Below are 13,566 nucleotides of genomic sequence, written 5' to 3'. Positions count from 1 at the left end.
ACGAGTCTCACGCAAATACCCCTCGGCTTCCGTGTCCCGCGCTTACGCGATTTTCCACCCTTGGCACGCACAGCGGCGACGACGCGAGCATAACAACGCCACGGGTGTTGAAAAACATCAGGCTGTTTGCTAGCTACGTGCGCTGTTCTCGCGCGTTTATTGGCATTTCGAGAGGATTGTTTCGAGGCGATGAAACGGTTTGGTATAAGCGAACGAGACGTTCACGATTGACTGATTAATTGCGGCAATTAGAGATAAACTTGATCGATGGAATTGTCGGACAGTGACTGGCGTGTTCTTTAATTTACCGAGTGGAGCGTGTTGGATAGATTTACGAAGGCTACCTAGTAGACAAACGGAGACGTTTATAAAAATGGTACAATGTTGCCTTTGAATTGCTTTCAAATTGTGCCACCGGGGTTTCGAATAATCGATGCTCGAAATCGTTTCAGGAATATCGAATATTTGAAAGGTCACCAAAAATCGTAAAGCGATTCTTGGTTAGCAATAAAGAAAAATGTATAGTGATGAAATTGATCGAGGCTTACATCGATCGAGGACCGTGGATTTGCAACACAAATGAGCATCCTCAGCCCTGGTTTTCGTCGCACGGAAAGCGTGCTACGTTTTTGCTGTGTTCGGCTAAATTGCCCAATTAATTAAGCGTGGATGAATATTGCAAGACTGCGATCGTTATGTATTCATTGAGTCAATGTGTAATCGGTCGAGCAGCTAATTAGAGAGGCGCCATATTAGTTGAGACTATTGACAAAGAATCACTGAATATCGTTCCTTTAATTCGACTTCTTTTATATAATTCGTGAAATCGTGAAAGTAGAAAATTGCGATAGGATAAGATAACTATAGACACTCTCAGTTGCTGTCCGTAAACAGAACGACACGCTCGTAAGCGAAAGTAACGTTTTCGCTGAAACAAAAGAGCAACGTCGCTTTGAGAGCAACAAGAATCTGCAGAACGAGCCATTCAGAGCTCCCGAAAGTATCAGCTTGGCACATTTTATATTCCAACGTTGACACAGCGAATATTTGATGACACTTCGGCTGTAGTGCGAATGGAAAGAGAATAAGCAACAAGGAATAACGCCTTATGCTCCGGTGATTCTTTTCAGCTTTCGTCTATACGAGAAGAGGCATTAAACACTCCCAGACGTTCATTTCTCTCGTCTCTATTCGACCTAATATCTGAATTAAGTTAGCGATTAATCAAGACGCGCAGTGGGCACGAATACGTTTCGCGTTACGGAAATTACCGCGTAGGTGCAGTTCCATACCCCGGCAAATTAAATGGACGATTAGGTGCGCGTGTATCGATTCAACGTAAATTCTCCAGAACACAATCTTCCTCTGGCTTCTAGCTAAATTAACACTAAATTATCCATCTCTTTCGCGGACAATTTCCTTCTATGGAACGTTCAATTTATTGTTCAGTTACGAGTCTCGATAACACTTTCAGAAATGAGTTCGATAAAAAAAACCTGTGAACATCGTTTAACATTTTACGATGTAACATAAACGCGAGATTTCTACCGGAGGCATATACGTATGTAAGTCTTGCACGACTCAACGCACCTTGAACATCTCGCGATTTGTTTTTCACGGTGTGCCAAGAATGTCTCGGACTGATTTGCATGGTCATTGTGTACGATGATTAAGACGTTTCTCCCCATGCGCAGCACGATGCCTTCAGATAGCATGGACGACATCGAGCTGAAAAATATACAGCTGCAATTCCCACCGTTGAGATGCCTATCCAGAGACGACAGTTCCGTGCGAGAGGAGAGGGTGGAGACAGACAAGGGTGCTCTGCTGGTGGCTGTGCAAGGGAACCGAGCGAAACCTGCCATTCTCACTTATCACGACTTAGGCCTTAACTGTGAGTAATCTGCACTTCTTGGCGACGTTCGATCCGGCCCAAGCGTGTGCCAAACGAGCATCGTCAACATTGACAGACACGGATGTCATCGTACGCGCGATCCGTCGCGTTTCGTCGATACGCCTGGCTTCGTGTGAAACGGTGCTCGTTCGTGGCAAATATTGAAATGCGCTGGTGTGCACGCTCGCGGGAAGTTAAGAAGCATGTGCTTGTGCCGGAAGTTGACACGTTCATTGCACTTTTAAACTCGGCACGCGTTGGATTTGAAGGCGGACGAGACGCGGCAGCGAACGTGTTTACGGTAGGCGAACGGTTTCGAGTGAGATTGATCGACGGTTCGCGGTTTTTGGATTGTTCGTCCGTGTATAAGAGAGCTGGTGCTGATCGCTGTTTTCAGATATATCGAGCTTCCAGGCGTTCTTCAATTACATCGACATGAGAGTTTTACTCGAAAACTTCTGCGTTTATCACGTGAACGCACCTGGTCAGGAAGAGGGTGCACCAACGCTGCCTGAGGAGTAAGTACACTTTCCACTGCAAATTAAATTCCTTTCGATTAAACAATCATCGACTGGTAACAGGCTAATTGAATTTGTTCTGAGGGAAATTAGCATAGTGACAACCGTGATTGCCGTGGTAGATGCGAGTGCAAAAAATCGACTATCAGAATAACGATTATTCTCTACGCGAAGTAAATTCACACCCTTACACCTACTACCACCAAATTTGTTCATTGTAATTAAAATTTCAAGTTTCCTTTTCTCAAACAATTTCCATAAATTGCCGCACGTTTCCACCTGCTCCAAACAAACACGATTCTCCATCAGCTAAAGCCAACAAACGTGCGATTCGAATCGTCAGCCAGGTTCGAGCGCGAATTCCCTTGAAGTCTGGTAACGAGTTCGTTAATTAAAGCGTGACACGACGCGGTGGACGCGAAACAAAAAGGAATAAAAAAAGAAACGGGAAATTCCATAGACGCGCATTTAGATCTCGCTCAAGAGCACCGTACGTACGCGCGTCGCTTGACGACATTGGATTCAATTAGTGCGAATCAATGACCTAATTACCGTTCTAATTACTGGAAGCCCCGAGTGTGGCCCGCTTTCGCGTTCATCACCGATCATTCGCGTCTTAAGGGACGATCCACCCTCTTTTACCTGATGCGCGCGCGCGCGCGGCTGCTTTCTGAGCTGCGCTTTTTCCCTCTTATCGTCGCTCGCATTTCTATGGATTCGATCTTACCGGCTTTTGCGCAATTCTCTCCGAGCCTGTCCGATCTTCTGCGGAATCGGGAATAACTGTGCGCGAAACTTTTCCGAAACTTTCATCCCCCAACATTGTTCGCGTTGACGCGCTCGCTAAAAGCGTCACGTACAGTGATTCCGGGAGTAAAAGTAGGACGCGAGTCAAGAACAACAGCATCGCGTTCGAGATTTTCTCGTTGAGAAAGAACAGTTTTGGAAGTCCGTCGATACGCTTGCATCGATGATTCGACAATGCTCTGTTTCGAGTCGTTTTCATCGGAAACGAAGCCTTGAATCCTTTTATCTTATTGCTTTTTGCGTCGATTCCATGGTCGTGTCTAAATTTTTCTACGAATTCAACGTTACGCGTATCAAGTAGAAATTTCGACGATGAAAGAGCTTCTGGTGCATTTGAAGAGAAGCTAAATTGATTTGTACTTTTGGTGCTCTTCTATATTGCGAATTTAACGGAACGAGAAGGAAATCCTGGAAATATCTGGACGCAATCGCTGAGAATGGTTCACACCATTCAATTAGAAAATTGTTCGAAGCCTACCTACGACATCCGCTGACCTCAGACGATCGAGGTCCGCCACGATAGACGGCTGCTCGTAGCTAAACAGAGTGTTACAGAATCATTTAGACCGCAATGCAGATTTCCATTCAAGTACGAACTATTTTCGTTCCCGTGCCAAATCCGTAAAATTTCATGACGGATACCTATTCGAATGTATCTATGTACGATCGATAGCCTTGGCGATGTTCGAGTGATTCGTTGCGTATCGATAGCTTATACTATACTTACGATTTTTCGTTGAAACAACGATAATCCCTGTAGACTCCTAAAATCGAGACAACGTTTATTAACGAACCGATCGAAAGTTCGTAACGATGTAATTTCAGTTGGCATAGCGATGGAACCGGTGTTGTTAAGCGCGATAACAGCTCGCGTTTATTGCTTCCAATCCACCGTCGTGCGATGAACGTAATTCCGTACATCATCAAGGGAGAGATACGTTTCATCCGTGGAATACGTCGATAAATATTGGCGCACGATAATTGGTAAAGCTGACTGGAAAATTGGCTGGCGCACGCCATCGATCCCTCGTCTCAAGTTGGCTATTAAAGTCCGCGATATCGTCTAGCCATGTCGACGCGATACATTTCACCAGGAACTTTCCTCGTTATCGAATGGTGGCGTCGAATGCGGCCAATCTAAGCCGGTTTACTGTACTTTCAGCTACGTCTATCCGTCCATGGACGAGCTGGCGGAACAGCTGCTCTTCGTCCTGGGCCATTTTGGCCTGAAATCCGTAATCGGTTTCGGAGTCGGCGCCGGAGCCAACATTCTAGCGAGATTCGCGTTTGCCCATCCGGAGAAGGTGAATGCCCTGTGCTTGATAAACTGTGTATCGACGCAGGCAGGTTGGATCGAGTGGGGCTATCAGAAGCTGAACGTCCGTCACCTGAGGTCGCAGGGGATGACTCAAGGCGTGCTCGACTATCTGATGTGGCATCACTTTGGCAGGGTGAGAACACACGTTTACTTTAACATCGCACTCGATACGAATAGATGTCGTTTGCAAGCGTTTCAAGTTTCTATCGAGATATTACGATGGCTAATGTTTTAAATTCGAACGAGGTAATGAAAATGACATCGAACGATCGGCATTTAAACTCGTTTGGTACAGAGTTAATAAATGTGTCGGGTAAAAGATTTAATTGGACTGTTTGTTTTAAATCTCGACTATACCACGTGACATTTTTCGACATCAGCGAAGAGATCGATTAAACGAGAGAGCGTTAGCAATTGTAATTTCTGCATCAAAGCAGCGCGATATGTGTATGCATAAAGGAGCAGGCAACAGCCTTTGTGACCCACAAAGTTTCACCAGGGCAGATTATTTTAAGCAACGCGTGCGCACGGAAACGTAGGCCAATAAATGATCGACGACGGAACCGAGTCTGGCGTGGGCGTAGACCGTCGTCGAGCGTTTCCGTGCAACCTGGAAAATTGGATTAGGGCATCGCCAGCAATTCCATCGCTCTTGTTACGCAACACGTTGCTTCTTCGCAGAGCCGCCGCATAGATTCAATGGAAGCGGTAAAAACCGGTCAGGTTTATGGTGCAAACATTGCTCGACACGCGGAGGGGTGAAAAGGAAACGCAATTTGGCGGAGACAAAAGAGTCGCGGCTCCAACCCCTTCTCGCGCTCTGCCTCTTTTTGCCCTTTCTCTTTTCATTTTGTTCCTTCGTTTCTTTTTTTTCTTGCTGGACAGGATTTCACGACTGCTTTTTCCTCGTCCGCTGACCGGAAAAATACATTCGGTTTTTTTTTTAACACGGAACGGTTTAGAATCTCGTATAATTACACTCATCGAGAGCACAGAAAACACTTTTAACACAATTTAAACAATCAACGATTTGTTTCAGAAAAATGTAATAAGTACACGTTTGTTTTATACCATTGAAAAGTGCACGGATATGTAACTTCCAAGAAAATTAACGCGAGTATAACATAGTAAAAAAAAGTGTGTAATACACGAAAGAACTTGAGAGTAGAAAAGACAAATCCCTCGAGACAGTATCTCTCAAATCACTGTCCTAAGAACGCTTTGCAGTGAAATTAATTGACCACATATCAATTGTCTTACTCCCGAAACGAATGTTTCCCATTAGATGCGGAGAATTCACGAAATACTGGTTTGAAAAACGTGTTCCAGGGCACAGAGGAGAGGAACCACGACCTCGTCCAGGTTTACAAGAACTACTTCGAGCGCCGCGTGAACCCGACGAATTTAGCGTTGTTCATCGACAGCTACGTCCGTCGCACAGATCTGAACATCACGAGGGAGCTGGACCCGACGCGCAAGAAGGAGGGTCTCACGCTTGGCGTACCTGTGATGAACATCACCGGTGCCTTGAGCCCGCACGTCGACGACACCGTGACGTTAAACGGACGATTGGATCCGACGAACAGCTCTTGGATGAAGGTACACGGCATTCTTGCAACGTTAATCGGGTCTCCGTGCCGAGGGTCTCTTCACGAACAGGAGCTTTGTTCGATTCTGCGCCACTAACACGAACGTAGCGGCCGTCCAATGGGGAATGGCTCTGTCTAGTCCAGTGCCATCGTTTCTCATTGCACCGGCGATGCGAAGCGTTTGTGCTGTTAACGGAGATTCAAAGCTACCGTTTGTGCACAATCGAAGCCGTTTAACTCCGTCGAGAGGACTAATCCGTCGGCTATTTAAGGAATTCCATTCGATATCGCTCTGCGAATTAGATCACTCGGTTATGAGTTGCATTTCGCGGGGCAATCGTAATTTCTTGTTCTTCGAAGGTCCACGCGTTGCTCTCCTTCTGAATTTTTCTACTTCTCGATATATTATCTGGTATATTTAAATATTTCAGAATGAACATTTATGTCTGATAATCGAGGAGTTCCATTGTGTTGATGTTCGTTTACGTTCCATTAGCTGTTATCATTGACATCTTCCTTTGATGCTTGGTCCGAAATGTCTCGTCGCAGTATATTAAATGCACTAACGATAACACGTCAGCGTTGTATAAGCGGCTAGATAACGACGGCTAATTCGATCCGTTCAATTGGCAGATTTCAGACTGCGGGATGGTGCTGGAGGAACAGCCGGGCAAAGTAAGCGAGGCCTTCCGACTATTTCTGCAGGGCGAAGGATATGGTAAGTGAGCGCCCTGGCGAACTACGCTTTAGACACTAATTATCAGATTGTGAAACGATTATTCTCATCAATCTTCATTCGGTATAAACGAATCTCGCCCGTGCCACTACGCGCTGTTTCGTAAAAGAGCACGCGTAATCGTCCGGACGAAATTCAACGGCGATCGAGCGCCGATCATCGATCAAACCTCTGGTAATTGGTGCACGAGCTAGTGACGCGAAGCATAGACAACGGTTCGAACAATGGATCAGGTGTTAATTATTTCGCAAAGACGCTCGCGTGCTCTCTTGCGCAACGTTACGAAGAAACGAAACCGCAAACTGTCGTAGATCGTGGATATATTCGTACACGTAGGCTTAAGTTCGTTCAATCGATTGCTACATTCGACAACTATCGCTATTTTTGGCCTATATATATATATGGACATATATATATACATACATACATGCATACGTATACTTGAGTTGAAGCCAACGCGCGTGTTATTTACGAAAACGAAAGAATCGTTCAATGGCAAGCTGACCGAACTTAATTTTCTACCATGTCGTTTACGAACCCGTTGGTATGCGATCCGATAACGAAGCAACGCTTGTAAATTAAGTCACCCCCGACCACCTTTGCCTTCGAACTCGCTAGAAACTCGTGCCAAACTCCGATTTCGACAAGCTCCATTTTAGATCCAGCGAGTACGCACGCGGTTCTCTTTCTCGCCACCCCTGTCTCGAATGGATACGACTTCATTGCTGACGTTCCTCTTTTTACGTGGGCGTTTTAAAACATCGCGCAGACTCGCGTGCACATTCGAACCGACTCGAGGTCCGCTAAATTATTATTTATTCTTTATACCCTGTGAGGATACATACGCGCGTATACTACATCCTTACGGCTTCGTTGGAAATCCATACGAGCGAACACGTAGCATGGTGTCCGCTCCTCTGAAAGAGTGCAATCAACGCCAGTTCCCGCGACTGTGTCGAACTTTATTATTCTTTTTGGCTTCTTGATCACAAAAACACGATAGCACCAATCACACGACACAATGCTTCAACCACCATCGCCCAGTTGATATATATATATATATACGTAATATATTGCAAGGTGACAAGAGAAGAACGGTGTCACTTTTATAAACGGCGCGGACAGAGTAAAATTCGACTACGCCTCGCTTGTCCATTCTGGTTATTCGCACGGACTTTAAAAGAGAGAACGAATCTGTCGATTATTTCACGCGGTAGGTTTCTGCGAACGTTTAGCAAAAAAAAAAAGAAAAGAAAAACAGTTATTCTAATCAAATTAATTGTTCGTATCACGATGATTATCGTTAATTAATTGTTGTTGTTACGATCGTCTCTGTTATATACGAATCGAGTTCTCATGTTATACGAATGGCGCGATGCCAAGACGCTGTTAACCCTCGATGCATTAAGGATCGACGCGTGCGACGCTTCGAACACCTTGGCACAAGAAGGTCGAGCGGCTCTCTCCCCCTGTATTCTTCATTTAATTCTTGATTTCACTCGAAGGCATCCTTGGTACATCGAGACTTAACAATGTCTTCGACCATGTACTTCCCTTCGTTGGAAAACCACTGGCTCGACTTGATAAATAAAAAGAGGTTTGAAAAAGGATTACCGTTGAATTCATCACTTTAGTCTCACCACCATTTGTCATTTATTTGAGAGCTTTATAACAAGCAAAAAAAAAAGAAAAGAAAAGAAAAGAAAAGAAAAAAAAACGAAATGATTATGTCAAAGGCAAATAAGAAAAAAGTTACATGTTCACCGACTTGCGCCTTTATTTCCCACGCGTCTCGGATCGATCGAGTGGTACGTATATACTAATACCTAGTGCTTAAGTAAAAGTAGTCAGTAGCGTCGGCTTTTTGGCTATTTCCTTTGCTTCTCGACTGTACCATGCCAGTGCTAAGGATCACGCTATCGTTTCGAGTAGCTTAGACAGAGGTTACGAACTAGACGTGGTCTTGTCTTGGAACGTCCGCTAACAAGTGCCAGAAGAATTTACGCTTTCGCTGTTCGAACAGCTAATAAACAACCGCGTGCTAGTATCGCAGTACCGAAAGGATACGTCGCAACACTTGCTGTTATACATACACAATTTGCTCGATAATTTATTTCTCGCTTATTCGCGAGATATAAACGCGCGCATTCGAACGAGAGTCAACAGCGAAAGCGTTTTCACGACTCGGTTCACTTCGAGTTCGAGTAGCGAACAATTTTCGAATCTCGTTGCACGAAACGAAACGAAACGTGGACGCTGGTCACGATCGATACGTTGCTTGATTTCGTCTTTTATTTTTCTTTTTTTGTCTTCACTTTCGTTTTAATTTCACTGTAACGATACACGAGAATCGGCCTAGCGATGCATCCGCACCAAAAGAGAATGACTCGCCCCGGCGAAGCGTCGAGGGGCCGAGTGAGAACGTTCGCTACGGCTACGCTGCGTTACGAATCACCGTTATGTTTTTTGTCAGCGTTTTTTAAAGAGAATTTATTTTTTTATGCGTTTTAGTGGTGAGATCCCCGCGGAAGCCCGTGACGCCGACAACACCCGAAGGTAATTGTAATTAGGAATTGAAGGCCGCAAGGAGTCAAGCGCGCAGTTGGTCGATTAGGCCACGTCTATGTGTTAAGTAAGTCGGAATTCAAACTTTTATCGGGAGGTATATTTTAACCGACGACGATGCATCACGGCTAAACATGTCTCGGGGCTACCTCGAGCATATTCTATTTTATCTCTCTCTTTCTCTCTCTCTCTCTCTCTCTCTCTCTCTCTCTCTCTCTCTCTCTCTCTCTCTCTCTCTCTCTGTCTCTCTACTTCTATCTGTCTCCGTGAAGGATTTACGAAAAGGCAACTAACAACCACTGTTCCATTTCTTTTAATAACATGATTCACTCGGGCTGCAGATGTCGTGGGTCTATATCTTCGGACTTACTAAACTGTCGTGCATCTCGTGATACCTTAGACGCATCTTAGAGTCATCATCCCTCTCGCTGTTACACACGCTCGCACCCCTTGCGAAAAAGGGGGTGAACGTTCGCGCGTTGAAATTTCAAGGTACCAAAATTGAGTATTTATTTGTAATCTATCACGAAATGTTGGATGATATCGGATACAGGTCAGTTACAGCGAGAGGATTAGCTCGAGAGTTCATTGCATATTCATACCTTTGTTTAACTGATGTACGTCTTTTTTTTCTAATCAACTTTTCGATGTCTTCGCTACAATTAGGATTCATTAATTAGGATCGCACGGAATCATGGGAAAGTTTTATCGACTGAGTTCTCCCTGTTACTTGTACTTTTATCGGTAGTTGATATGGAATAGCTTTACCAGTCGACGATAAGCAAGATATTTACTTAGAGACCTTAATCGTCAGCCATTTCCTCGTAGAAACGACCATTCTTAACGATACCGTACGGTAGGCTGTGTTTAAATGTAAAAAGTATTTAATCTGTTTTCTTGTAGCAGCATTTACTCATGGTAGGACATTTAACAGATAGTATTTGCGAAACGGTGCAGCGAAAGAAAGACTCCCGCGCACTGTACTGGGCAGTAGAATAGCGAAACAATGTATTTCCCGTCAATTCACACGCGTTGCACATGAAACAATTTCACTCGAACACACATGTAATACTTTTGTTTTTGTTTCTCGTATTGCATGCATGCCTTTCTGTCCGTTCTCTTCGATCTCACGCCTTTTCGTTCGATAATCGAACTGTGAACGTTCGTCCATTTTTGTTCCTCTCGTAAGTTCAATGTGTCAACCACTCTGCTCCTATTATACTTAAGACACCATGAGTTTTCTTTTCTCAAACGAAAGGAACATACACGTGGATACTATCGTGTTTAACAACCTCGACGCGAGGTTGAAGAATCCGATCCAACACACCGATTACTCTGACCTGGAATTTTCGTTTATTTCTCTTTACAGTTGCACCGTTATCACCGCTGAAAATGGCTGACTACAGACTGGCTTCCCTCGAGGGATTGAACCACGTTTGCAGTAAGAGAATCGACTGGCCCACCGCGACCATACACATCACCGAAAATCCCATATCGGAGGCGGTCGTTTGTTAAATAATTCCCGACAATTTTCACGATATTATCATTGATTTTGTCCTCGACCGACAAAGCACGCAAGAATTCGAGAAACCAGAAAAGAGGAAGAGAAAGAAAAGAAACAAAAAAAGAATACAATACCCACGCGAGTCGAACGTCGACATGTATCTTCAAGGTTTCGTCGGGGCAACGATCGACGTGGCTCTAATTTCTAATTTCCCGTTCGTTAACGATAGCAACCGCGTACTCGATTTTTAGTTCTAAGGTTACTTTTAGCTCGATCAATTTGTTCTAAGTTTGTGTTCTACGTTATCCCTCACTTTCCTCTTATTTATGATAATTATTTATGATAAGACACCCACGTATGGAATCAATTTTTTCCACGTTAGACACGATATCGTAGCGACTGTAATCCACAGTTCTCTTACTTGTTTGTTTCGTCACATTAGCGTTAGTTAGATTAGTTGGTAGCTTTTGTTCGAAATGCGCAACAACCGTTTCATCGATCGACTCGATGGTGCACCCGTTGAACCCGATCATCGTTCACGAGACTTTTAAAACGATCGGTACAATTCGGAGTTGAAAAAACGCGGCGGATCCAGTTTTAAACACCGAGGACAATTATCGCGAGCAACCAAACGATTTTTACTGTTGTTACCACCTGGAAACTTTGTTCAGCGGAGCAGCGTGTTTGTTTTAAATTTCGAAACGAGTCGAGCGTAACACCCTTTTAACAGACAGCAATGTAAATCACGTTCAGGCACGGTGCCATTGAAAAAATTCTATCGCGACGCGCGAAAATCCAACGACCATCGCAACGTTCATCGGCACTCGCGGATAACGATCCTCGTGTCGACGTCAGAGACAACGAAAAATCATGATTTTACACAGCTGCGAATTTTACAGAACAGCGAGTCGAAAGAAACAGAGAACAAATAAAAAAAAAAGAAAACCAAAAAGAAAGAGCGAGCAGTGCGACGACGTTCGTAGAATCGAAACGAGGAGAGGATCGAGATCGTTCGTCGTGATCCGCGCGAGATACATTTGTTCTTCACGAGTAACCAGAAAGAGAATTTTGTTGGGAATAGAGAAAAACACAAAAATCGGTGGTGCTGGTACCGCTGATTCGCGATCATGGCGGTGATCGAGTCGCTCGATCGTGGATACTAAAGAGGGAAAAGGGACGAGGAAGAGAAAAACGAGTCGCGTTCTAAGAGAAACATGTGTGGTAGCACTGCAACAAGTAGAGAAACGCGCACTAATGCTTTCCGTGTTCATAAAGAGGGGCGACGAAGCGACTGGGTAGGTGCAGAATCAGGGGAGTCAAGTTCGTGGAAAGAGCATCCGCGTGCATTCCAGCATATTTGTTCGCGTTTATTCGAACGGATCGACTAAATGGCCAACAAAACGAGCGTGATATCTTTTTATAAATTTGAACCCGTCCAGCCGCGCCTGCTACGAGTTATTGCGAACAACGCGAGGAGGATCTCGTCGAGCCTCGTCGTCGCTTCTACACCCTTTAAACGAATTCGACGGGGCGTCTTTGTTACACGACAGGTTGACATAATTTATGAGAGGGATAATAGTAATAATAAATCGGATATCGCCACGTACACGATGCGTAGAACGTTAAAAAAAAAGAATAATAATAATAATAATAATACTAATAATAATAATAATAATGATAATAAAAGAGGCGAGGTAACAAAGGTAGGTATCGGCAGATTAAAACGCGTCCAAGTATCTCCGATGACTTCGCTTGTTCGTTATCCACACACAGACACTTTTTAAAGTGGTGGAATATGCAAAAAAAAAATAAAAGCCTAAAGCAATCGGTCGCGAGGAGCGGCCGTCCGTGTTCTCTCGATAAAAAGAAATTCTCGTAGGCCTGCACGTGTGTGATATAATGCTTCGTATTAAAGGAAAACAAAAATGGTAAAAAGAAAAAAAATAGGAGAGCAGGAGGAGGAGGAGGAACCAGGGACCTCGTTCGAGGATATTCGCGCGTTTAAACATCCTCGAACGAGTGAATTCCCCGTGGAGTAATAACAATTCCCCCGTGTCGGGGAGCGTATGTTCGTTTGTTCGCGCTCGCGCACCGTTCGCATCCTTTCCTTAGTTCGAGGCGTTTAGAAATTGAATTAGAAGAGAGGATGTATGCGTGCATGCACAAGGGGGCGGAGAGAAAAAGGAGAAGGCGAATGTGTGAGAGCATGCGTCCGCGTGAGTAGGAACGAGGGTTACGTAGATAGTCGTTAAAGAAAAAGAAGAAAAAAAGAAACAAAAAATTAAAATAAAGGACATAAAAAGAGAATACAAAAAAAAAAAGAGAACAAGAAGGAGAGGAGTATCTGGTTTGGTACCTCAATACGGTTCTACCAGGCTTCTTCAAAGCCTTTAGCGTGATATGATAAGACGTGCCTGCTACATGATGTCGTACGTAGCTTTCGAAAGTTTCAACGCCTTTAGTTTTCTATCACGACCTCCCGTACGTCCCGGATTTTCCCAAGTTTCGCGCGTCCTTTTGGATCGAAGCGTGCAATACGCGCTACCATTCATGGTAATAACCGCCAATTGGAAATTAACACTCTGATCGGCCAACTGGAACCACCCACGGACCGGACGCTCGAAATTTTTCTTAC

At 44.4% G+C, this 13,566-nt stretch overlaps 1 protein-coding gene across 6 annotated transcripts in view; it reads left to right on the top strand.

Annotated features, from left to right (window-relative positions):
• Mesk2 (misexpression suppressor of KSR 2) overlaps window positions 1-11,281 on the top strand; it is a 29,356-nt gene extending 18,075 nt beyond the window's left edge. For 4 of the 6 annotated variants that reach the window (XM_076892481.1, XM_076892479.1, XM_076892480.1 and 1 more), the window contains 6 exons: window positions 1,695-1,894; window positions 2,292-2,412; window positions 4,382-4,670; window positions 5,867-6,136; window positions 6,760-6,844; window positions 10,797-11,281. In XM_076892481.1, the coding sequence (XP_076748596.1) occupies window positions 1,699-1,894; window positions 2,292-2,412; window positions 4,382-4,670; window positions 5,867-6,136; window positions 6,760-6,844; window positions 10,797-10,942 (1,107 nt within the window). In that variant the 5' untranslated portion in view covers window positions 1,695-1,698 and the 3' untranslated portion in view covers window positions 10,943-11,281. Of the gene's footprint in view, window positions 1-1,694; window positions 1,895-2,291; window positions 2,413-4,381; window positions 4,671-5,866; window positions 6,137-6,759; window positions 6,845-9,373; window positions 9,495-10,796 lie in introns of all 6 variants that reach the window. The other 2 variants (XR_013101681.1, XM_076892483.1) reach the window with 2 other exon arrangements.
• Window positions 11,282-13,566: the final 2,285 nt, after the last annotated feature.

Source organism: Xylocopa sonorina, chromosome 3 (genome assembly GCF_050948175.1).
Source record: "Xylocopa sonorina isolate GNS202 chromosome 3, iyXylSono1_principal, whole genome shotgun sequence".
Lineage (NCBI taxonomy): Eukaryota > Metazoa > Arthropoda > Insecta > Hymenoptera > Apidae > Xylocopa > Xylocopa sonorina.
The sequence above is the reverse complement of the archived record's forward strand: the minus strand, read 5'-3'. Positions and strand labels throughout refer to the sequence as shown.